The sequence below is a fragment of the Diabrotica undecimpunctata genome, chromosome 5 (assembly GCF_040954645.1).
Source record: "Diabrotica undecimpunctata isolate CICGRU chromosome 5, icDiaUnde3, whole genome shotgun sequence".
Classification (NCBI taxonomy): Eukaryota; Metazoa; Arthropoda; class Insecta; order Coleoptera; family Chrysomelidae; genus Diabrotica; species Diabrotica undecimpunctata.
The window spans coordinates 46,365,494-46,389,336 of NC_092807.1; the positions used below are offsets into that span (position 1 = coordinate 46,365,494).

The 23,843-nt window shown below is 33.4% G+C and overlaps 1 protein-coding gene across 2 annotated transcripts in view; it reads right to left on the bottom strand.

Moving 5' to 3' along the window:
* The window catches only part of LOC140441294 (sterol O-acyltransferase 1-like), a 48,341-nt gene that overhangs the window by 23,539 nt on the left and 959 nt on the right, over positions 1-23,843 (bottom strand). The window contains exons 1-4 of one of the 2 annotated variants that reach the window (XM_072531921.1): positions 18,004-18,032; positions 16,001-16,099; positions 14,128-14,280; positions 7,852-7,988 (exon numbers count right to left, since the gene is read on the bottom strand). In XM_072531921.1, the coding sequence (XP_072388022.1) occupies positions 7,852-7,988; positions 14,128-14,280; positions 16,001-16,099; positions 18,004-18,017 (403 nt within the window). In that variant the 5' untranslated portion in view covers positions 18,018-18,032. Of the gene's footprint in view, positions 1-7,851; positions 7,989-14,127; positions 14,281-16,000; positions 16,100-18,003; positions 18,033-23,843 lie in introns of those variants that run through there. The other variant, XM_072531922.1, reaches the window with a different exon arrangement.

Sequence of the window (23,843 nt, forward strand, 5' to 3'; positions counted from 1 at the left end):
ATATTACCAATAATAATAATATTTATAATATAGATTACCATATATATAGAATACCATCTTTCCTAACGCAGGGAACAACTTATTTAATACTAAAAGATCAAAATAACACCCAAGATCCAACCAAGTATCGCCAAATTACTTGTCTTCCAACTTTGTATAAATTGGTCACATCCTGTGTAGTCCGGCGTATCTACCAACTTATCATCGATTCTCATTTTTAACCAAGCATATAGCAAAAAAAGGAAGCTCTTTACTGCTTTCATCGACTACAAGAAAGCGTTTGATTCAGTGCCGCATAAATGGCTTATAGATATATTAAAAATATATAAAGTCGATGATAACATAGTGACCTTTTTAAAACATATAATGTCAGATTGGAAGACAAAAATTCACCTCCAAATACCTGGTGAAACCAATATCGAAACTAAAAATATTGCAATCAACCCGGACCTATTTCAAAGAGACTTACTGCAGTTTTGTCTAGCGATGAACCCCCTATCCCAGCTACTGAACTCAACTGACACAGGTCTTAGCATCAAAAATATCACTACTGTTGTGGCAAAACTAAATAATCTATTGTATATGGACGGTATATGTATATCCACCAGAAGCCACCGGGATCAGATGCTGAAAACAGTAGAAAATTTCTCTTATGATATTAGTATGCACTTCGGTCTTGACAAGTGCCGTGTTTTAAATATAATCAAAGGAAAGGTTCAGCCTGCTGGATTTGATATGGAAAACATCCAGAACATTGAGGCCATGGATGAAAATGATATAAATAAATACCTCGGAATAAAGCAAGCGCGAAAGATTGACCATAAGCAAATGAAAACTGTGATAACTACTGAGTTTATATGAAGAGTAAAACAGCTGATTGGTTCACACCTTAATAATAAAAATTTGTTTAAAGCAATAAACAACTATGCCTGTTCCGCACTTAGCTACTCATTTGGTATTGTTAAGTGGACAAAAACGGATATAGAAAATCTTCAACGAAAAGTATGAACACACCTTACAAAGGCACAAAAACACGATCCTCGAAGTGCAGTATAAAGAACGACATTACCGCGGTATTTAGGACGACGAGAACTTATGGATATAAGTGAGCAACTAGAAAAACATATTACTAATTTAAGAACTTATTTTCAGGTGCAGGCTGAGACATCTACTATACATCGCACGATTTGTGCAGTAGATGATACAACACCGATCAAACTGAGGGAACCAGAAATGCGCATAAACCATCTTACTAAGGACGAAACTTCTGCTTAAGATGTTCCCTGAAACAGAAAGTTCATTACTCGCCATTCACGATCAGGTTGTACTAACCAAAAATTACCTGAAATATATCGTCAAAGACCCTCAAGTCCAAAATGACAAATGCCGATATGGATGTCGAGATCAAGAAACCATCCAAAATCTTACCGGGGACAGCCAGGCATTTGCTGCAACTGAATATAAAGAACGGCACGACTTATTAGGAAAGATCCTTCATCAAGAGATAGCCGTCAAACTGGGACTTCTCCAAACAAACCATCTCCCATATTATCAATACGTTTCTGAAAGTATACTTGAGAATGACAACTACAAGCTATACTGGGACCGCACTGTGCTCACAGACCAAACAGTGGTACATAATAGACCAGATCTCATACTAGTTAATAAACTTAAGAGACAAACAATACTAATTTATGTGGCGAGACCCAACAACAATAATCTTCTTGTTAATTAGAAGGAAAAGATCGCCAAGTACAGGGATCTATAAATTCAAATACGAAGACAGTGGAGAATGGAAAGTACCCAGACAATACCTATTATTCTCTCTACTACTGAAGTCATTCCGAAGAACCTCCTAGAAAACATAAAAAAGCTAGGTCTGAATGAACATCTCTACAAGACCATGCAGAAAGCTGTACTACTCTCAACGTCCACATGTGTACGAAAATTTTTGGGAGATACTCCAGCGTACCAGAGAAAAAGAGTCTCACCAGAGCTTAATCCTAAAATTTTTTTATGTCAGATAGCCCTAATAGAAAACGAGCCATTTTACGGAAAAGTTTGATGAGTTTTGGAACTTGGAACCCACACATTCGGATTAAGCAAGATTAGGTGTTGAAAGAGATTAATATATTTAAATCTTGAATATATTGTCTATGTGAGTCCATTTTAATTCAGGTAAAGATAATTAAGAGTAAGACTTACTCAGAATCAACCTTAACGATTGGTTATTTTTACCCAGTACCTGTATTTTAAACCAAAAAAACAATAAACTAGTGGAAAGATTTGTAGAGGATGAATAAAACGATAACGGAGAACTTCTGATTGAATTATGCGAACTAAACAACCGAAAAATCACCAACAGATTCTTCAGACATAAAAATATTTATAAATATATATGGACACAAGAAACACGAAAGCTGAAACCGATATTAGACTAAGGAATAGTAAAACAAGATACCACAATAAAGATAGAAGACGTAGGAGTCAGAAGATGAGCAGAATATGGAACTGACCATAAACTACTGACAGCAAAAATGGGCATTAATTGGAAACAAAACAAGACTCCCTCTACAGAAGAATCGTTGAACACTATAAGAGAAAAACAATACAATATAGAACTAATCCAAGAACAATCAATGAGAGAACTATAAAAACAATGTCTAGACAAAAAATTAGTAGAATTCAGATACGGCAACATAGAAGAAATATAAGAGCATAATTTCGAAGCCATTGGAGAAAAAGAACACATAACAAATAAACAGCACTATTATGAAATAAATAAACCAACAAAAAGAATAATTGAAGAAAAAAAGCAACTATACAGAAAATGGCTGACTACAAACAACGATGAAGTTTATAAAGAATGTAGAGAAAAAGATAGAAAAGTGAGAAAACAAATAACACAACAAAAGAATGATGAATGGGAAAGAACCTGCTTAAATATTGAAACCTACATAGGAGGCACAAGAGCTTTGGAGTCATGGAAAGTAGTGAGAGGATTAAAACAAAACTTAAAAGAAAAAATTAAATTTAGAAATGTACAGGACAAAGAATAGAAGGACTATTACAAGGAACTGTTAAGAGAACAAAGACCACAATTCATTCAATCAAAAATAAGAAAGCACCGGGACCTGGAGGCATCTCACCTAAGCTTATAAAGTACGGCCCAAAAAAATTACACCGGATGATAAAATGGATATTTCAGAAAACCATAAATGGAGAACAGCTCCCAAAGAAATAGATGGAGGCATATATGATATCTATCTTTAAGAAAACAGATAGAAAACGATGCAAAAACTACAGAGAAATAAGCGTAATATCATCAATAGGGAGATTATATGGGAAGATACTGCGAGAAAAGATAGAGCAAGCTATAAAAGGCAAAATCGGGGAGGATCAGGCAGGCTTCACGGCAGGATGATCATGCATAGATCACATATATACACTGGAACAACTGTTGGAAAAGAAAAAAGTAAAAAATAGAGATATACATTTGGCATTTGAGGACCTGAGAAAGGCGTATGATTCTGTACTAAGGTCAGAACTATGGGAGGCAATGTAAAAATTAGAAATACAGACGAAACTCAAAGAAGCTACAAAAGCTCTGTATAAAGAAAATAAAGAGTGCATTAAAATGGGAACAAGAATTATAAGAGACTTTACCACAAAAAAGGGTTGTTTCACATCTCCAGTCCTATTTAAAGTATACTTAGAGAAAGCTTTGAGTTCATGGAAAAGAAAATGCGAAGGCATGGGAGTACCGGTACGAAAGAATACCTATATACGTTCAGCTTTGCAGACGATTAAGTAGTGATTGTGATTGCATAAGACCAAAAAGACCTCAGTTACATGATGAAAAGACTACAAGAAGAATATACCAAGGCTGGCCTAGATACTAACCTCGCGAAAACAGAGTACCTATCTACAAGTGAAGCAGACATAGAAGATCTATAGGGTGACGACGACGTAACAATTAAAGGAAAGGATAAATTCAAATACTTGGGGTATATAATCAGGAAAAAAGCAATTAAGGAAGAAATTAAGCAAAGATTAGGACAAACAAAAACAGCAATCCGACAACTTAACTCAGTATGGTGGGATAGATACCTAAATATGTAGACAAAAACACATATTTATAAAACATTAGTATTATGACATATGGGGCTGAAAATTGGATTATAAACAAAAAAAATAGCAGTAAGATAGTAACAACAGAGATGGAATGCATGCGAAGATGCTGCAGAGTAACAAGAATGGATAGGAGAAGTAATCACGAAATAAAGCAAAGAACATCAATAGAAACAGACATACTAACATAATATATAAAACAAAAAAAAACTAAAGTGAACATGTAAGAAGAACTAGCGACAGCAGACGGATAAAGAGAATAACCGAATAAAGCCCCATAGAAAGGAGGAAACGAGGACGACCCCGAAGATCCTTGAGGAACGAAGTAGACGACGCCATGAGTAAGAGACGACGGAGAATGGGACAACAGAGAGAGAGAGAGAGAGAGAGAGAGAGAGATATAAATGTTTGGGCGAGGGAAGGTAGTGAATACTATAGAATCACTAAATATATATAGCTGCATTTTAAAAACAGAATAATTTAGTGATCATAGACATTAAAAACCCCGTTTGTTTTAACAGATCATAGCAGGTAATTTTTATTTAGACTGCATTGCCAGTTAAAAAACAATAAAAATATGACATAACTTGATTTTTTCCAAACTATTTCATACATAATATATGTATTACATGACGGAATTATACTAGTAGACATTATATAGACTTAAAAACATATACAAAGGCAAAAGTAACTGCAAATTTTTGGGGCAAAATAGCAAAATAATTTTTTGATCTGATTTCGCTTTGTGTCAATTTAACAGAAACACTCGGGAAATGTTTGAAACAGAATAACATCAATTATGTATCAGCCGAAGATATTAATATATATTACCCAAACAGTTCCAATATGCATTTAGCTATTAATAGACTACAAGCCCATGTTTGACTCAGCGTGAATTACATATAAATCAATACTACATATTTAATAACAACTTTAGAAACGATGCCGTCAATTCTTACGTTTTCAACGGGGTGAGAAATCGAGAGCTCAATCCTCTATTTGTAAGCAGTACATGAAGGTGATTTGAGCCAATTTGAAATTCACTAATTTAAATTTTATTGCATAATATATTAATATTTTTAGCCATACCGTTCACTCTAAATGTGTTTTTGAGAGCAAAAAATATTTCCATTTGATAAGTGGTATATCACGACGAAACATTTCTGTACGGAATTGATATATGTATATATATGTATATATATATATATATATATATATATATATATATATATATATATATAGTATATATATATGTATATATAGTATATATATATATATATATACATATATATATATATATATATATATATATATATATATATATATATATATATATATATATATATATATATATATTGATATGATTGGTGTTTAAAGAAAATAATTTATAAGTTATATACTAGATAATATTAGATATAACAAGTATTTGGTTATTTTAAGAAGTTATATACTAGAGAATTTAATAAAAATTATTTATGTGAGGGCATTTTTAAGAAATTAGCATATAAAAAGTATTTTTTTATATAATTATAATGTTGTAAATATATTTAAGTGAGCCATGTGACTAGGCAACCAGATATACATACTCTGAAGTGACATTTAAGGAATGGTTGTGAATATAAAGTGGGGTTATAATAATAAAATGTGTAGTTTATTAAATTAGAATGTTAAGTTAATGATTTAAGTGTATATTCTGATCTGAAAAGCCTAAATGTCAACAAAATTATCAATAGAAAATTAACGAATTCTCCAGAATGCAGAATTTGACCTTTGTTTACGGTGGAACATTCTGGATTATTGGTTATGTCTGTGGATCGAACATATACTGTTTCCAGAAAATTCAGACATGTATTTAATAGAACAAATGGAACATGATTTCTTACCAGATGATTCTGGAACATCCAAAAAGATATAAATACCCGGTGATTTGGATTCAAGAAGTCAGTCAGAAAGTTTTTAGTAAGAAAGTAATTCAGTTAGTCATTCAGTTATGAGTTAAATCAAGATTAAGAAACAGTATAAAGAAAATAATATTGAAGATTAAGAATTATGTTATGTATAAATGGTGATGGATAATGCAAGAAGTATTATTTGAAAATTAAATTTATATAATATATTTGGTAATTGGATATTGGTATACTGAAAAGAAGAAGAAATATAAATGCTGTTTGCTGGTTTGTTTGGTGGTTTATAAATGCTGGTGAAGAAAAATATCTTAAATTGGTGGAAGCTGATAATTGGAAAAAGTAATTTCACAAAAACAAGGATAACCGAAGCTGCGAAGAAGACATTGAGTGGTGATTATAATCTATACGGTGGAAAACAGTTCATTTAGGCATTCAGTGACAGAAAGGTACAAAAATTTGTTAATATAATTTAGTTACTGTCATAACAATTTCAATTTTGAAGATAGTTTGTTTAAAGTTTACATTGTCTATAGAATTTAATTAGTTTCATAAGAATTTCAATTTAAAGATAGTTTATTTTAAATTTACATTGGCTAGGTTAGATATATATGTGTGTTTCATAATAGATATAATAAAGATAATTTAAAAAAGTACTTACAAACTAATTCTTTGAGAACCGCGATAAAAACCCTATATATTATTATTAAAAATACTCATTGCTCATCATTCACAAACAAACAATACATCATAACAATATATATATATATATATATATATATATATATATATATATATATATATATATTTATACAAGGTGATACACATTACTGTGATGACGTCATCGGACTCTTTTTTTTTAAAGTAACACCCTGGAAAATCTGGAGCTAAAAGATCTGGAAGACGATTTGCCTTTGTTAACCCTTTGCGAAAGTCATAGAGTTAAAATTTTTTGAACTAACTAGAGATTGATACAGCTCTATTGACGGAAAATCCTAAAGTAAACTTAGCTAGTTGTGTTAATGATTTTAAAGAAAATGAACAGGTGTCCAATGTTTCTGACAATGAGAGTGACGATGAACTAGAACTTACTACAACGATAAGTAATTTAAAAAATGATGCTTTCCTAGAATTAAGAGATTTAGAATTATTTTTTATACATCAAGGTGATGCAGGAGTACCCAAGTCAAAAAATATCTGATGTAATTCTAAATAATGAGTCAAAAATTGTGAAAAATAATGTTCAAAACAAAAAACAAACCAAAATTGATAATTTTTTTAAGAAGTAGTACATAACCTTTTTTACAGTAGTATTTTATTTGTTTTATTTGTGTATATGCTTATACAAATGTACGAAAATGTATAATTAAAGATCGACAAATCTAAACCTCTTTTTGATTTCAATTAATTAAGCGATCTAGCGAGTGATTAAGCGAACTCTACGCAACGGACAACTATACACAACGGACAATTATTTTCCCCGTTGGAATCCATTACGGAGAAGTTTCACTATACCTACCTAAATTATAAATACCGTAAAAACATGTTTGGCCAAAAAGTCCTCCCCTTGAGTGGAGTACACAGGTCAGTTGACCTTACCTGTGTACTCACCTATACGATGACGGAATATTTTCTAAAATTGTTATTACGTATTCTAGTAGTGTCTTGTGTGTGTTTGAATGACCCATTCAAAATTTTCGATGGGCTTGTAGTCTATATATTATCTTGCCGCAAAACAAAAAAGGAATGTAACGAAATATTAAAAAAATATATTAAAACTAGAAAATGTAAAAGTCATCTTATTCTATGAACTCACCTTTTCTTCTAAGTTTTCCCCAAAATAAGTATACGTAATAGCAGATAAATATTAATAAATTAAGTACTATCCAAATTAAAAAAGTAACGTGTAGATTTCTAAATTGATTAAAAATTAAAATAAAAGCTGAAGACAACCTAAAAAGAAACACTTTTATGTATGTAAATAATAAACTAGGACGATAATATTAGTGAAATATGATATTCGCCAAAATAAACAGTACCAAAACTTAGACGGTTCTGAAATTACTCACACAATACGTATTTATTTGATTGGGCTTATTTGTAATTAACTGTCATATTAACAGTGCTCTATTATTAAAACCGTTGTGAAAATAGTTCTCACAACTGATGATAAAGTGTTTATAGTAGATCATTCAGTGTGCAAGTTCTTATACAGATAGCCAATGATATCAACTATGCATGTTTTATTAATTTTGAGAAGGCATTTGACAAAGTATCACATGCGACATTGATTGATATCCTCAAAATATCAGGACTTAATTGTAACGATATAACACTAATCTAAAACTTATATCGCCCACAAAAAGCAACAGTTCGTTTCGAAAATGAACTATCCAAGATCTTTACATACGAAAAATGAGTTCGATATGGTTGCATACTGTCACCAGCATTATTTAACATATGCTTTGAAAACATCTTTATAGAACCTTAGATGAATCAGAAGATAGTATGGTAAGTATGGTAGTACAGTAAATGGCCATCTTATATACAATATTAGATGTGCAAACGATACCGTATTGCTAGCAGATAGTGCCCAATGTCTCCAAAGGATAATGGATAATGTTGTAGAAACACGATACAAATATGGCCTAAAATTAAATTGTAAGAAGACAAAATTAATGATCATTAGTAAGGATACCAATATAAACGTCCAAATTACAATTAATGAAAGCTTAATGACAACCCAAGATGAAGATAGTCTGCAAATATTGGTCCACAGATTTAACATAAGACCAGAAGAATTTAATATGACGATCTCATCTCAGAAAACTAAAACAATAGTAATCAGCAAAGAACCAACAAGATGTACAGTATTGCCCAAAACAAACAGTACTGAAACTCAAACATAGATGTCTCTTTGTGCGCGCTGTCATATTCAAATTAACTAGTATAGGCCTGTCAAGTAATCCTTAAACAATTAATCATTAAGGCCTAATTGTTAAAAATTGTGTTAAGTACAGAGGAGAAAGTTTAATAAACGTTAATGTATTGTGCCAACGAAAAGGAATCTCAGGACAGTTAACAACAACGATAACCATGAACGTATTTTTGAGCGAATCTTGGAAAATCCGAAAGTCAGCCAGACAAGAACAGCATTGCATCTTGGCTTAAAACGAACTTCCTTGCAAAAAATCCTGAAGGAGCTGGGTGCATTTTCGTATGTGATTCAGGTACATCAAAAATTAAATCCCAGGGATCATTACAGTAGAGTGGAATATTGTGCCAGAATTCTTGCATTACAGTATGAAAACCCTGATTTTTGAAAAATGTATGTTTTTCAGACGAAACACATTTTCATTTGTCGGGTCATGTAAATCGTCGCACAAATCGATTTCTGGGCTTTGCCAGACCAGATGAAGTTCAAAAAGTTCCTTTATATAGCGCAAAAGTAAGTGTCTGGTGTACAGTTTCGGGACACGGAATCATTGGTCCATACTTTATAGAAGAAAATGGTAGGCAAGTCACACGTAATTAACAAAGGTACATACAAATTTTAACAAGCTTTATCTCTGATCTACGTCAATTTTCTCGCGCACGTAATTTGGCATTTTGAGACCATTTTTTTCCAGCAGGATGGGGCAACTTGCCATACTGCTGTCGCAGTTTGTCAATTTCTTCAGGGATATTTTCCAAACAAGTTCCTTTCAGGATTTACTGACTTCTCCTATTCTGTACATTGTCCAGACATAACATCTCCAGACGCATACATTTGGGGCATGGTTAAAACTGCCGTTTTAAAACGGACACCACAAACCAACAATGAGTTAAAGGATGCCGTTAGAGCCTTCTTCGCGGACTTGGGACAACCTTTATTCCATAACATTACGAGAAATCTGGAATATCGGTGTGAAGTCTGTCTTGAGAGAGGAGGAGCTCATTTAGAACATGTAATAAAGTATCAAAAATATGTATTGTTTAAAACAATAAAATAATTACAAGTTCAGTACTGTTTATTTCGGGCTATACTGTATAATAGAAATTGATTTCATCAGTATTGGACAAGTAATGGAAATAAAATACATTAGAATTACACTGTCCAGCTATTGAGACATGGACAAAGAAGTGATATATTAAGTACAAAAAGCGAATATATTGCCAGGATGTCTTAATAACATTATATGACGAACAGACACATTAACACTAAGATGAAATCAAGAATTAATAAAGCCATTGTAAGACCAATAATGACATATGTCTCAGAAACAAGACTTCCCAACACAGCTACAACACAAAGACTACTGGAAACGGCAGAGATGAGAAGAATTACAGGAAATGCGCTGAGTGATATAAACGAATGGACACTAAATAGAAAAAAAATGGAATAGGCAGAAGAACTATCGGAATACCGCGCAAAAGATGGAGTGACAACCTTCTTACATAGAAGTATTATTAACCCACTAATGAACAAGAAGAATTGCTTATAAAGAGGAAAAAGAAGAAGAGGAAATTACAATTATTGAAATATCGTTAGAAAAAATGGAGAAAATATGCTATCTGTGCTGTAATAATAGAGATACATGGGAACATAGCTAAGAAAAAACACTCATTAATTACTATTTATCTGGGAATAAGCCACAATTAAAGGTTAAAATACGTTTATTGACGTTTCAATTTCCACTTCGGAAATCGTTCTCAAAATACAAACATTAGTGTATTTATTATTAAAAACTAATGTTTGTATTTTGAGAACGATTTCCGAAGTGGAAATTGAAACGTCAATAAACGTATTTTAACCTTTAATTGTGGCTTATTCCCAGATAAATAGTAATTAATTTAAAATGCCACAAGAAAATAGCTTCAGAACAATAAAAACACTCATATTGAAACAGCCAAAATGTCTTTTAATGATTAGAGGAAGATTCTTTGCAACTTATTTTTAAGTATTGTTACGATAATTATCCTGGCCTAAAATAACCGTAAATATTATGACTAATGTTGTTCTGTTTTTAGATTTTACGAGAGTATTCTATTAGCCGGCAGAAATTTACCTGAAGGGACCTTCCAGAAACGGTCGAGCCGATGTAAAAATACCCGTTTGCCTTACCGTTATAATTTCGCCGCTAATCGAGAAGGCTGTTCGATGATTCTAGCGTAAAGGCAATGGCATATATAAAGGACATTTTATTTGGAAGGAACAGTTAATACTCAAGACCCGCGCTCGCGAATTTGTTACGTACGGATATAATAAATTATTGTCAGATAAGTTAATATAAATAAAGAAATAAATTAAATCCGTAAGTGTTATAAATATAGAACCTTTTAATAAATTCACAACAGTATTAACATACACATTAGAATTTTCAGATGTTTTCGTCTTCGGTGTCATCCTCTATCCAGTAGAAAGCTGGAGTCTGACAGAAGATGGCATAAAACGGTTGAAAACATTTGAAATGTAGTGTTATCATACCACAAAAGAAATTATTAACACTTTAAAGATTAGAAAACTGGCTTACTTTTGCCACATTATGCAAAATAATAAATATTGACTTTTACAATTGATTTTATAAGGGAAGATTGAGGACAAGAGAGACCTGATCTATTTCGAGCTGCTGTGAATAAAATAATATGGGTCAACGTGGTAGCTAAGATAGGTAGCTAATCACTAGAAGATATGCACTTTTAGAAAAAGTTTGATGGGCATCTTTGACTTCTGGGATTTTGGGCAATTTTCCAGTAGATTCAGATCTGGTCGGTCAAAAATAGGCCAGATATCGTAATAATACAGATCCTTAAAAAAACAGTGAATTTAATATCAAAACCTTTCACCTGTTTTTAAATTACTAAATAACGTAGGATAGCTTAATACGAAATAAGTCAGATAAAGCAATTCAAGACTTCAGCATGTCTGTTAAACTGAAAATATTTGTAAAAAAAAACAATTTTAAAAGTTATGTGAAGTACTGAAAAGATTCTGAATAATTTAACACCAACAGACGATTTAATCAGGGGTATGCTGTGGCCTACCACCTTTTTTGGAGGTTAACGACCAAGCTGACCGCCCATGGCCCCTTTAAGTCAGATAAGAAGTTAAAACTTCTGATATAGTGTGACAGTCCGAAAATGTGGCACGCACTGCAACTAAAGACAGCAACGCGTAGGATCCACAGTTCGGTTACAGAGCTGTTCGAACAGTAGGTATATTGTAAGGCTACCTTGCTTCCTCGATTCAGATCGATATCCATACATAACAAGACAAATGGTTAACAACAAAACAACAACGCGTAAGGCATCCCCCAGTCGTATTAATGGCTACCCTCGGTGTTCAACAGGGCAACTTATTAACTCAGGAATAATACAACATTAGAAGTGAAGTAAAACCGCCAAATCGCAAAACGGTATCCGATTTGAAAGGACATAAAACCTATGAATCGTAGGCCAACCCATCTCTAAATGGCATAGATTCCTTATTGCCAGTGAGTTTGCTGGTCAAGCAATTCATAAGAACCTTGATCATGCCACCTCGTAAGAGATTTTTCGAGTCCACAGCATACTTCTAGATAGCTTCCATTCAAATTGTAAACTCTCAAGACGTCCCCCTCTTCAAAGTTCATGTTGCCTATTTATCTGGAATATCTATTAGGACCGGCTCGGATGGTTAACAAACCCTCCTTAAACGTATATCCCAACTATTCTCAGATGTTTCCTGAACTTTCGGTCAATATCATAACAATTCAAAGGCATACACAGTCCTCTTAAAAATCCACCAATGTTGACAATTTCCAATCAATGGTCCAAAAATACCCTATTAACCAAACTCCCACAAAAACAGGTCATCCATACCTTAAATTCAAAATCATCCCTAACGTTACATCCTTCTCTCAGGCTACATGCTTCTTACAGGCCCAACTTACCTTATAATCGCAACCTTCCAAGCCTTAATCACCTTCCAGCCTACCACATTTCCAACTCGAAATAATCTATACAACTATAGAAATGAGTACATACTCTACAGCAATTGGCAATATCGCAAATTCTATAAGGTTATCAAAGCTAATGAACTTCTCTTAACAAACCTGGAATTTTTCATATTACATATAATTAATGTCCAGAATTACAGATTACAGACAACAATTTACAGTATAATTGGAGATAGAAAAATCTCTGTAGGCTCCAGAGTGTCCTGAAATACTACCTGTAATTCTGTGCTTACCTCTAAGAACCTGTAAGCAAAACATCACTTAGCCATTGCGGATGTCAATAAAGAGCTCTTACAAAACTACATCGAGGATAGAAAGTTGTTTAAAGAAGAGTCTGTTTCAACAACATTCCAACCAGTTATCATTTTAGTAAGAATTTTTACAGAATACAAATCCAAATTCACCGACATTTTCTCTAACGCTATTGGGATGGACTGCAGGAGACTACGGTATGAGATTTCCAAATTAAAAAATGGGGTTCCTGTAGATCTAAAGTACCGTTAGAGATGCTGTCACAGCGGACTTATTAACACATAATACCCCAGAAGATTCACTATGTGCCTGAATTGCGTGCAAAAGCACAAATTTTTTACTTATTCCACGGTAAATATTCCCAAACGTCATAATAACTAAGATAATCATACTGTCTTCTCTTCTCTTTCAGATGTATCATAAGAAAATCTCGATCTACCACTTTCCAATAAACAGAACCTGATACCATCCTAAGACAAATTCCTATACAAGAACTTAACTCGGACATGAAGTCAATTATTAACTTCAACTCAAAGATCCCCTTTGACATATTATATCCTGAAACAAGAAACTACTCCCGTCTCTGCAATGAGATATCGCAAAATATTTATAAAAAAAATTACTCACCCTAGGAATCCAACGATCTTTACTTTACACACTAAAAAGTGAGAGACCTGCCCATACTCCAGAGTCGATTTTAAACATACAAAGAACAATATTGTTTTTTTTTTTGTGTTATTCTACGTACTGGAATAGCAAAGTAAACAAAAATATTTCAATAAAAACGAAACGATTTGTACATTTGTTCACAACTATAAACGTCTATCACTCCCACCAATATAAAATATGATTTAAAAAATTACCTGCCATAATAAACATAGTCCTTTAATATCAGAGTAACCATATTAAATATGGAAAATCCCATAATAAAGTTAATAATAGCTCTGGTGTGAATATTGTCTTCATACAGCTCAGTCAAAATTGATTTTCTTACTTCAAATATCTTCTCTGGTAATCTGAAATATAGAATTTTGTTATTGTAGAAAAGTTTGTTCTTCTAAAAGAGTTTGTTATTTCTTTAAATTTTTATGGAATTTGTCATGTTATAAAAGCAGCAGCTCCAAATATTCATAGTTTTTAACTAATAATGCATTCTGTCTCTTTTATTTTCATTTTAATTCTGCGATTATTTATTTTGTATTCTTCTTCATTCCTTTTTACATTTTGTCTTTTGGTAGAAATAGACGGAAGATCTATTCCACAAATTAGGATAGCGATATTACTACCACCGAGAGCGTACTAAGTAATGTAATTAATTACAATTCGAAGGACCATCCACTAACGTAGCAAATAAGATAACAAGCATTAAACAATACGTAATTTAATGATTAACTTTGTTACTAAAACTAAGTAAAGTTCTAGCCAAAGCTTTAGTGCAAATTTTTTATATCTAAACCGCCTATCACTGTTCAATTTACACGAGTCCACGCAACACGACACGATAGCACTATTATAGTTTAAATATGTTGCTAATAAAATTGTCATATGAACAAAGGATGTTTTCTTGGTTCAAGGAACAAGGAAGGAAGGGGCATAGCCCAAATTTGACGAAATGCCCCTGATGATGCTGTAGAAAGCGAAAGTAGTTGGGCAAGATTTGATTATTAAAATTGTGCTCGATATTTGCCCTTAATTTTTCAAAACTAATGATCTGTACAGATAGCAGACAAGAGCTACTAACCTTGAATAGACCACGTGTCACATCAGGTTTAGTAATGGAGTGTCACGAGTCACTAACTCAAGCTTCGGATGGTAATACCATCATCCTGAGGTGGTTTAAAGGACACAATAGGAATAAAGGCAACCGCATTGCTGACCAATTATCTAGGAAGGCGGCAGGCCTAAGACTCTTAGGACCTGGGGATCTTTTTGGTTGATCAACTACAACAATCGCGGAAATTGTCAAATGTCACTCCGATACGCAAACCGTAAAAAGATGGGAAGAAGGGAAAGGATGTAAAGTTGCCAGGGTAACACTAAGTAATCTTGAAGAGTCAACATCAAAGAAGTACTTGGGAATGACCAGGAAAAACCTACGTTTGGCAGTTGGTTTTTTAACTGGTCATTGTCAACTAAGCAAACAACTCCACACACTGGGTCTTGCAGACACATCTCTATGTAGGAAGTGTGAATGAGAAGACGAAACTGTAAAACATGTCCTATGTGAATGGCCGGAGTTATCGTTAATACGAGAGTACGCGTTCGGCGAGTCCTGGCCCTTACCTGTCCACATAAGAGAGATGTCTCCTGGTGACTTGTCCACCTTCCTAGAAATTGCACGACGGACAATGAGCTAAGGGTGACAGCTCCCTGGGAAGATGCACAATGGGTCAATTGTGGTATAAGTGCTGTGAAACTTAACTCGCCCTCCTTACTCTACAGATACAGATACATATGACCCTCATTGAACTGCGGAGTGAATATACCCCCTTAATGGTTTTATTCCTTTGTCCTTTATTAGTAATTATTCTGTAAATTTTACTTTACATTATTGGCATATATTTTTTGACATTCTGGTCGTTTTAATTTGTTCTAGTCTGGCTGTCTAATTTATGGGGAATGCCTTTACTGAAGTTTCGTAAGTTTCCAAAGTATATTCATCGGTCTTTGTGATTTCTTTCCTTCTTTCCAATTTAAGTTTTATTATCCTAAAATATAATATATTTAAATACTTACCTTGGTTCATGATTTACTTTTTGTTCTGATTTCTGATTGGAAACATCTGTTTTCCTGTTACCGGTTTCTTTTTCTTTTACTCTATGATGCATTATTTGGCTGGAAAATAAATTAAGTAATTAGAGAAATCAAAATAATTTTGTTTAAATATTATACACTATGTAATAAAATAAAAACAAATTAGAATTAATTAGTATGTTATTAACTAAATATTAGATATATCTCTTATAAAGTTCTAATTTATCAGCCGCAATATAATTATTCTGTTATTAATCCAGTCTATTTTCATTATATAAGACCGTTAGATGTGTAATATATAAATATATGAAAAAAAAGGGTTCAGTAGGCGGTACTGTAGACTAGTACAATGTAACAAGTAGTAACAAGTTAAAACAAGATCAGTGAAGACAAGATAGCTCTGATCTAGATCACAGAGACGGGACAAAATTCTGGAACAAATTCAAAATCCTAACCAATTAAAAATCAAGGCCTCACTCTCAACTCATTGTTAACAATTCTAGCATATCTAATCGACTAGATAAAGCAGAACCTTTAAAACCACCCTTCAGGCAACTTTCATCACACCAGATAACCCAAAGTTTAAATACTGGTTTAAACTCGATACCGAAAGAAGAGTGGAGGACATACTTTATTACCCTCCACAACATTTTGGAGACCATAATATCCAACATCTAATTATGGCGCCAGAACTAGAGAACACCGTTAGACAGATGTGTAACTTTGGTAAAAATACACAGGAGATGCCTCAAAAAACTCCCAGAGAGATCCCGTTACCTACTAACATCATTAATGTATGCCTGATACTGTGTTATTTTCCTACCCCTTGAAAAGTGGCCAGTACAATCATGATTCCCAAACCAGATTAACCATTAATTAGCACTGATTTATGTAAACCAATTTCTCTTCTGAATTCTCTAGGTAAAGTCTACGAGATTTTTTGACATTGACAACTTGTAGAATATCTAGAAGAAAACCACATAATCCCAAAATTTCAATTTGGATTCAGAGCTGAGCACCCCTCTCAAAATGCATTGACATAAGCAGCAACTTTCATCTCACGCTCAATCAGTAAAAAAGGCAAAATAGTCATAGACATATTCCCAGATATCCAAAAGGCTTTCGATCAGGTCTGATCAAGAAACTTTGCTACTCTGGACTGCAACCATATTTCTAAAAGCAACACACTTATATCACTCCAATCTGACCTAAGAGTTAAAATTAACGACAACTTCTCCACACAATTCATTCCACAAGCTGGAGTACCTCAAGACTCAATTTTGGTGCCAATCCTATACACAGTATATAACAGTTACCTCCCCGTCCCTCAGACTAAAATAATACGACCCTGCTCTACGCTGACGATACTGCACTGCTTTCTCAGACACAGATGACGGAATGATAAAAACCGTTTTGTGTTCAACAGGTCACAGGCCCAACTCGACAAGATCGTCAAATGGTGCAACAAATGAAGAGTCATACTTTCAACTCAACCAAAACACAGGCCATCCTCTTTTGATATCCGGGTACTTCATGGTTTGAGAACGAGGACAACCTAATAGAGCTCTACGAAACGAGACTCCCTTCCAAAGTTCGATCTTTTATTTGGGAGGCCAATTTCAGAGGAACCTTACACGTAACTAAATCTTACCCTAAAAAAAGTAAGAAGAAGGTCTAGACTCCTGGGAGCTCTGTCAGACAAATCTTGGGGTGCACAGAGTAAGACTTTCCTGCATATCTACAAAACTTACATCAGACCGATAATTAAATACAGAGCTGTTCTTTACTCCGCACTGAACAACCGCCAACCAAACTCCCGTATGGCTACAGAACGCAAAACCCGAAGAAAGATCAGGAGAAAACATGCAGACTATCCGTCGGCATTAATCCACCAATTCTCAAATATACCTATCATGGAGAGCAGAATCCGAAATCTGAGCAAAGGAGGTCCTAAACATCTTGCCACCGCATAGGACACTACTCACCAGGCATCTCGCATAGAAAGTTCCCTTCCTCTCGGCCAAACTTCTCAAGTTGGGTGGAAACGAACTTCTTGATGAGTATTTCAACTTTCTAGAAGCGATACCATGAAGACACTGCAGATTCTAACAATCTAAAAGCAAAAAACACTCAATTGGAAAAACCGTTCCCAAATGTATAGCTGGTAATATGCGAAGGTACCCATGAATGCGGCATGGCTGACAAAATTGTGTAAGTGAAGGGAGAGAGAAGTGTTTCGTAGAATGACGTCTGTTCTTGCCAAACTCTCTCCCTAGCAAGCGAACCCATACCTTGAAGAGGCGCTCCGCCTAAACCAGGTTTAATCAATGTTACATAAACACGCACTTTAATACAAAAGTCAAACTGATAATTACCAAAATCCAACATTGTGTTTATATTTATATAAAATTATGAAAATATAAATAAATATCATTTGATAGTAAATTTAATTATCATATAAACTAAATAAGACGTTTAAAAATAATAAGTTGTATTAAAAAAATATTTTTACCAATTTAAATAATACATTTAAAGTTAAATAAAGTAATTTTATTGTTTAATATTTTTTTATATTTTAAACAAATTTTATAAATTGTTATGTTTGCTCCTAACGCCACCTGTTAACGTATTAACAAAGCATACCTACGTTGTTTACTTATGTCAGACCTGTCAAATTCAGACCATATTTATATTAATATCAAAATATAATTAAAATTAATAAATTTACTATCATTTGATAGTAGGTAAATTTAATTATTATATAAACTAAATAATATATATGGTATTTATATAAAATTATTATAAAACGAGAGTTATTATAAAAATTAAAACAGATTATTCAATGTTGTTATTAATCGGATGGTATTTATGACTTGTAATAAATTTTGACAATCGTTACAAATTGTTACAAATATTTTAGTGTCAGATATTCTTTTAAAATTTTATTGAAAAGTCCTTTATAAAAGGTATAATAATACAAACCCCATCGGGCTACATGACATAACGTTTCGGAATTAATATTCCATCATCAGCGCTATCTAAATGTACATGTTTGAAGCCACTAAATATATTCGCAAAAACCCTTTAAATGTTGTAAGATTAACTTTGAGTTACATTTTTTAACATTATAATCTATTATGTTTAAGTTACAAAATAAATTGATTACATGGCAACGTAAGGTTCCACTGGGGTTGCTAGACATTAGACGAAGAGGCTCTCAATATCTTCTTTTTTATTGTCATTGTAATTATTTAAATACATATTGCAAAAATCACATTGGTTTTGATGAATTATGAAATCCAATATTAAACTAAATTAGATAGTAAATCCGTAAACTAATTTTTCGAAACCAAATTCAGATTTATGCTTTAATCTGCGCCTTCTAAGAATTGCAAGGCAAAACAACGTTGATAAAGATGTTATTAGAGACATGGGGAATCTAAAATTGCATTCTATAACACATCTCTTCAACTAAGCAAAAATCTTTAGCGAATTGGTTTCTAGTACTCATAAAGAGTATACCGGAATAAAAGGAAAAATACTTTTATAATTTGATTTCACGTATAGTGCGTCTTTATATCCGCTTATACGTATTTTACCCTAAAAGGGAACTAAATTAGATAAATTCCGGTAATCCAGACACTAATGTCCAGTCAATAACCCCACCATCACCCTGACAGTTTTTCGATTGTGGGTCAGTAGATCGGCTGTCAATTTGGCTAAGTGTCTCTTAATGCATTCTTTAGCCTATCTTTCTCCTGATGCATTTCTCCTCTTTCTTGCAGCTCATTTATTTCATCATCTAATGAATCTCTACCTAGTGGAAGTCGTCCAAAACAGTGTCATCTTCTGAATCATCTACACTTTCTGGCTTAACATCTTGATGAGGTGGAAGTAGATGATTCAGTTAGACCTTAAAGACTAATTTTAGAATGGGCAATATTTTGTCCTGCTGGAACAGTTATTTTCTTTTTCTTCCCACGTGTCGTAAGCTAGGTGGCTTTCTGTCTTTTATTTTCTAAATACCGAATGAAAGTATTTTTGATATCCGACGAACTTTTTACTTGTACTTTTACTTTTACGTTTATTATTATTTTTTGTATCACTATCAGTTATCACATTAGATTGCGTAGTTGTTTTTAACGGTGTTACATCTGTTGCAGTTTCGTAATTGTATATAAACATTGGTAAAATATTAGCAGACTTTTTGTTAGTTTCTATTCTCCCTGTATATTAAAACAAGATTCCACGTACAAAAACACAGACGCTATAGCACAATAAACGGTTGTAATATATTGTTGCAGACAAAAGACTGTTCTTTCATATATTGTTAACATGTAACATGTTAACAAAAAACGATAGAAAAATGACTGGCTTTTGGTAAAAAAGCAGATCGCTAGGTAATTATCGACCACACGTAGCGTCATCTTGTATAAAACAATTCTTGGCTTAACGGCCGTATCACTCAGTCGTTACAACTAGTATGGATGGTGGCTGCTCAGTCAACAGAGACGTGTGTTGGAGTTATGGGCTAGCGCTCCCTAACTCGAGATACTTTTGTTTCTGACCTGAAAAGAATACAGGGTCTTCGCTACATGGTAGCGTTTCGCTACCTTCACTGCACGTCGTAAAGCACATATTTTATTATACACCAATTACATTGTTTGCTGTTTCATAACCAGTACGGATTACTTGTATAATGGCTTGTTACATTTGTTGCGAAATGGTATAGTTGTGCTGAACTATTTAATATTGTGTCGCGTTAAACTTTAATCAGAACTTTTTACGTTCTTTTCGAAATTATTAACGTTATTTATAGAGTATTTGCGTTATTGATTTATGTAGGATTGATTTTGATATTATTATAATTGATTTATGTGATTAATTTACTTCTGTACTAATGATTGCATGTATTGATAAGTTATTGTACAAGTAAATGTACAGGAAGTTCGGAAAATAATAGAAAACCTGAAGAACAGAGAAGCAGAAGGTAAAGACGGAATACCAAATGAGTTACTGAAATATTGTGGAGCAGTAATGACAGAACAATTACCAACATTAATTAATACAATTATAAAACACAATAAAATACTGGAAGAACAGAGAACGAGCGAACTAATTCTACTATTCAAAAAAAGGAGATTAAAAACATCCAAAAACTACAGAGGTGTAAACTTGATAAATACTACGCTAATACTTAAAACTAAAATTTTACAAGTGCTAATAAATCAGAGAATAAGTTTAGCAGATGAACAACAGGGTTGTCGTAGTGGAAAATGGTGTACAGATGCAATATTCGTTATAAAACAAATTACTGAGAAATCATTAGAGTATAATAGACCAGCAGTTATGTGTCTGATTGACCTAAAGAAAGCGTTTGACAGAGTAAGACTCAAAGATGTAATCCATCTTTTGTATAATAGAGAAGTTTCCCTAAACATTATAGAAACTATCGCAAACATTTACCAAAACAACAAAATGAAAGTCAGAATAGATTCATCGAGCCCCATGCTCTTCAATTTGATCGTGGATAAAATCATTAAAACCGTTAACAAAGGAAGAGGATACAGAATGGAAAACAAAGAAATCAAAATACTCTTACCCAGACGACGCAATATTGATAGCCCAAGATGAAGATAGTCTGCGAAGACTGGTCCACAGATTTACCATAAGAGCAAAAGAATTTAATATGATAATCTCATCTCAAAAAACCAAAACAATAGTAGTTAGCAAAGAACCAACGAGATGTAAAGAAGTGAGAGATCAAGTACAAGAAGTAAATAGCTTGGGCCATGCGCATGCGGCCCTCGGAGCGATTTTTCGCGGCCCTCAGATTGCCAGGCAGTAAAACAAAATTTGCGAGTTATAATATAATTATATTTCTATGTATGTATTTAATTAGATTACAGTAGTATAAAGCGGCGCCATGCATTGTACCGCATTTCGCATTAGTGATCTTTACCCCCACCACAGTGGCACTGGCCTGCCAGTAAAGATGGTTTAAAGCCTTGTGGACCTCGTAAATACGCATGGCCGAAAAAATAAATGGACCCTAAAAACATTTACCATTTACTGTAAATTTTTTTAACGAGCATAGCATTGAATTGAAAAAGGTTTTTTCTGTGTGTACTGATGGTTGCCCATCAATGTTGGGGCAAACTATAGGGTTTGTTCAGGTGTTGAGAAAACACTTGGGAAATGATAATTTATTCAGTTTCCATTGTATCATTCATCAAGAAAGCTTAGTTGCTAAATTTGGTAAAAATTTCAGCTGTGTTATGAAAACGCTTGTAAAGATTGTGAATGTCATAAGATCAAATGAACTAAACCACAGAGAGTTTCAAGAATTTTTGAAAGAACTTATGTCGCAATATGGGGACATTCTTTACCACACAGAGATGGCTGAGTAAGGGTAAAGTTTTGGAACGTTTCTTCAGCATTCGACATGAGATTACTCTATTTTTGGCTACAAAGAATAGAGTTTCCTGATATTCATAATTTTAGTTGGTGACTTAAAGTAGCGTTTCTCACTGATACAACGAGCATTATGAATGAAACATTGACCAAATTGCAAGGAGACTACAATAAATGAGCATTATGTTTTCACTGGAGCAGAAGCTGAATATGTATATTAAAGAATTGTCAAATGAAGATTATTCCAGCTTTCCTTCCGTTAGCACTGTTTGATGAAAATCCAGACGAAAGTCAAGAGATTTCTGACCTTCTGAAGCTGTTAGCAGACCTAAAGTACGAAATATCTGTGAGGTTTAGTAACTTCAGGAAGTTGCAAGAACCATTTCGCTTGGTAGAAAATCCATGGGCAATAACAACAGCAAATGTAGCTCATCTTTCTATTTTTTGATACAAAGCTAGTGATTTGAAAAATAAGTTAATTTATCTTGAGAATTATACAGAGCTCAAAAGTATTTTTGAAGAAAAAAAGAAGGAAATAGCTCACTATAAGTTTTGGGAAGCAGTTGAAAATGACAAATTTCCTAAGTTAATTGACTGTGCTCAGAAAATGTTGTGTATTTTTGCATTTACATGTCTGTGAATTTACATTTAGTAAGCTGAAGTTCATAAAAAACAAGTAAAGATCTAGGCTAACTAGTGAGAACGTTGAAAACATTTTGAAATTTTAAGTTTCTTTGCAACCTGCTAACATAGATGCCATTCTAGAGAGCTGTGAAAGATTTCACCCGTCGACTTCATAGAATTAACAAATTCAGGACTTGACATTGCTGGAGTCAAGTAAAAGACATTTTCCTACTTTTTACATGCAAAACAGTCCATATAATTTACAATTATATTGTTTTTACGTAACTTGTAATAAACTTATGTTATAGTCATATAGTTTTAAAGTTATTTCATACCACCACTTGTACTTGCGGCCCTGAGGAAAATTGCATTCAAACTATTAGGCTCTCAAAGAAATCCTAGTGAGGATCCCTGCTATATGGCGAAACAGGCACATTAACACAGATGAAATCAAGAATTTATAACGCCAGTGTAAGACCAATAATAACATATGCCTCAGAAACAAGACCCGACACAGCCACAACGCAAAGGCTACTGGAAACGGCAGAGATGAGAGTACTGAGAGGAAATACGCTGAGAGATCAAAAGAGAACTGAAGACATTAATAGAAAATGTAACGTACAGTGTATAAATGAATGGACACAAAATAACAAAAAAGGATGGAATAACCACATAAGCAGAATGGAGAAGACCCGTGTCGTCAAAAGAGCAAGAGTAAAGTCACCAATCGGCAGAAGAAGTATCGGACGACCCGCAAAAGAGGGAGTTACAATCTTCCATAGAGTTA